At 49.5% G+C, this 3322-nt stretch overlaps 1 protein-coding gene across 1 annotated transcript in view; it reads left to right on the plus strand.

Annotated features, from left to right (window-relative positions):
- The window catches only part of LOC104495872 (unconventional myosin-Vb-like), a gene marked incomplete at both ends in the record, with an annotated part of 25260 nt that overhangs the window by 20696 nt on the left and 1242 nt on the right, over nt 1-3322 (plus strand). The window contains one exon of the mRNA XM_010138909.1: nt 2599-2680. Coding sequence (XP_010137211.1) covers nt 2599-2680 — 82 coding nt within the window. The remainder of the gene's footprint in view (nt 1-2598; nt 2681-3322) is intronic.

Raw genomic sequence — 3322 nt, forward strand, 5'->3', positions numbered from 1 at the left:
GCCCTTGGGGCTCTGAGCCCCCTGCTCTGGGGGCAGATGTCGCTGCTCCCTGCAGGGGGTTGGACTGGAGGAGCTTGGAAAGGTCTTTCCAATCCAAACCGTGGTTCTGTGGTTGGAAGGGGGACAGCAGTGACCTGCTGTGCTCCCTTAACATATTAAGATGCTCAGTTGCTCCTGTTTCAGAGAGGAAGGTGGGATGGACGAGCTCTAGCTGCTCCAGGAACAGCTCCATTGCTTGCTCGATCCCGTACCTGGTGTAGCAGCAGACTCCTCGTAAGCTCTGTCAGATCTAGGTGACCCCAAAGTGCAGAATGAAATCCTGCCAAAGCGGTTCTGGGTCAGCTGCTCTAATACCTACGCAGTGACTGGGATGATATCTCGTGTCTAAAACCTCCCAGGGGGTTTCTACAGCTGCTGGTGTTTGGGATGTTGATGTTAACATCTCCTGGACACCCCTGGCAGCAGAAAGGGTGCCAGAAATTGGTCCCGGAGCGTTGATGTAGCTCATCTCCATCAGCAACTGATGCCACACGGCAAGGAACGCTCGTATCGAGTGTGAGAAAGAATAGAATTCTCTTTGGTTTGGGGTTTTAATGGGATGGCTTGAGATGGTGAGGTTGCTCTCAGAGGTTTGCAAGAGTCAGGCTTTCAGAAATCGGAATAAAAGGAGACTTGAGGACAACGCTCATGAAAGATTAAGCTGGTCTGGAAAACCTGTTGGCGTGGAAGAAAAACCTCCCTTAGCTGCAGGTCTCCTGTGCGTCATAGCCAGCGCGTGGGCCAGCGGATGCTCTTACAGCGGCCGTGTCACCGCGGGGTACAGCAGGGTTTTTTCCACGGGGACCTGCAGGGGCTTTGTCCACGCCTTGTATGCGAGCCCGGACTCCTCAGGAGCCCATAAATCCCTTGCAGAAGTGGGTGTCGCTGGTCAAAAGCGATTGAGGTGAGAGGGTGCAGCGTTAAAGCCTTGATGTATTTATTGCAAGTGCGTTGGTCACCGTAGTGGCACCAGAGAAGCGGATTCACGTGGCATTCCCAGACTCGGCGGGGACGGCGTGTTGTTTTCCCTCTTGCTTGCCGTGTGAAGGGAGGTGCGAACGCGCCGGCGGCCAGCTGTGTGCTGGACTTATTTATGAACTTTAAATATTTCAGCATAAACCCTGGTCGGCGTGTTTTCCCTCTTGCTTGCCGTGTGAAGGGAGGTGCGAACGCGCCGGCGGCCAGCTGTGTGCTGGACTTATTTATGAACTTTAAATATTTCAGCATAAACCCTGGTGCTGCAGTGGATTTAGGAGGTATCAGTCGTGCAGCAGAAGAGGGAAGAAGAGAAAAGCCAACATGCAGCGTTTGCCCCCCGAAATCTGCTCGCCAGAGCTGTCCCCAGGCTGGGGTGTGTCTTCCCGGGACCCACGGCGATGGGTTGGATTAAAGCTTCCCTTGCCCTGTTGCCCTCATCACAAACCTGTAGCAGCTGGTGGTTCCAAGGAGTCCTGGGCAAGTCACAAGAGCTGAGGCCACCAACCTCCTCGCCGTGGCAGCCGCGTAACCGCGACGGAGCACGGTGGGAGCACTTCAAGGACACCTTCATCACGAGGCTCCAGCCACGTGTTTAATATAAACATTCGTTACCGCCCATCGATACCTGATTTTTGGGGTGGAGGTGGGGAAGGAGCTTCGTTTCTTTAGTGCTTTGAGATGTTCCGCCAGCTCCTACGGCACCTCTTAATTACCTCAGCAATTATTTTGCTGCGCATTTATCATTCCAGCAGCTTATTCGTTCAGCACAGGGGGCTTTGCTACTTCTTCCCTTAGTTTAATCCTTACAGTCACGTGTCAGAGACGTCTTTATTCCTCCCCTTTCCAACTGTGCCTTAAAAATAGGAATATAAATAACATAATTCTCTGTGGTAGCTGAAAAATGTCCTCTATTTTTTTTTTTTTTAGAGTGAGCCCAGCTCCTTGGGCGCCCCAACCGCTCCAGGGGCTCCGCTGGCTCTCTGCTGCTTATCTGTAGTTCGCATTATTAACATCACTGTTTTTTTGCTTTCTCATTGTGACCCGGAAAGCAGTTTTGAGCTTGGTTTGGAGCCGGCTGGTGGCCCATGGAGGGATGGGATGGTGGCTGGCAAGGGGAGTTTTGGAAGCCCTCGGATCACCGAGACCAACACCAAACTCCCTCTAAGGAGCATGTTGGAACTGGAGCTGAAAGCACCGTTTCTCCCTGTGCCTTCCAGAACACACTTGTGTCCAATTTTTATCCTATCAGGGCTGCAATGTAGAGGCTCTAATTATGAATTTAATTCCTTCTTTTTCTCCTCTATTGAATTGCATTAAAAATACCACGTCGAGGCTTTTCAGACAGCAGCGACTGTTTTGCCATCACCTTTTTTGTACCAAATCTCTCAGCAGAAGAACCCTCTTGAATCCCTCGAGTTGTGCCGAGGAGAAAGAGACGTTTTGGAGAGTGAGGAATGAAATCCAGGAGAGGAGGGATGTGAAGAGCCGGCTGAATAACTGCTGTTCCCCATCACCGTGGCAGACCAAAGTAGACGTTGAGGTGAAGCAACGCTTAACGCTGGTTTGTTCGTTGCTTTGCAGGTTTGAAACTTTCGAAGTCAACAGCTTTGAGCAGTTTTGTATCAACTACGCCAACGAGAAGCTCCAGCAGCAGTTCAACTCGGTAAGGTCAGCTCAGAAACGTAGCAGAAAATGGAGCCAGGCCAGATGATCGTACATCTGGCTTTGGCTTAACGGCGTTTACCTGCGTGCTCCTTGGGGTACCATCCCTCCCAGGCGATGATTGAGCGTCACAGTTGCGCTAAATACTCGCCTCGGGTTGAAGGTCTTGCTTGCTGATACTAGAAGCCAGTTTGCAAATGGTTTACGAGAAGGTTCACTGGTGGTTTTGAACAAATAGGTTAGTTTTGCCAATTTTTTGAAGCGGTATAGGTTCAATCCTAAACCAAAACCTGCCAAGTCCTGATTTCTGGTATGAGGCAAAGCATGAGTGGCATGAAAAGTAAATTACGGATCATATTTGCACTCTTCATATCTCGGTATGTCTAACTATCGCTTTGGAAGCTTATAAATTCCAAGACTAAGATGACACGTTGGAAGAGATTTTTAAAAGCTGTCTTTGAAGAAAAAAGTGCGTTTGAAAAATCATTTTTTAATATGCTTAGAGGATCTTAGCAATAGCCAGAGACAATTTATCTGCTTGGGCAGAGGTCTGATAGAGAAGCCGCGCAAAGCTGCTTTTATTAGATATATTTTAAAAAATAAGAATCTGCAATTGAAGTGTTTCTGAGTCAGTCAGATGTGG

The sequence above is a fragment of the Buceros rhinoceros genome, unplaced genomic scaffold, assembly GCF_000710305.1.
Source record: "Buceros rhinoceros silvestris isolate BGI_N320 unplaced genomic scaffold, ASM71030v1 scaffold9816, whole genome shotgun sequence".
NCBI classification, from domain to species: domain Eukaryota; kingdom Metazoa; phylum Chordata; class Aves; order Bucerotiformes; family Bucerotidae; genus Buceros; species Buceros rhinoceros.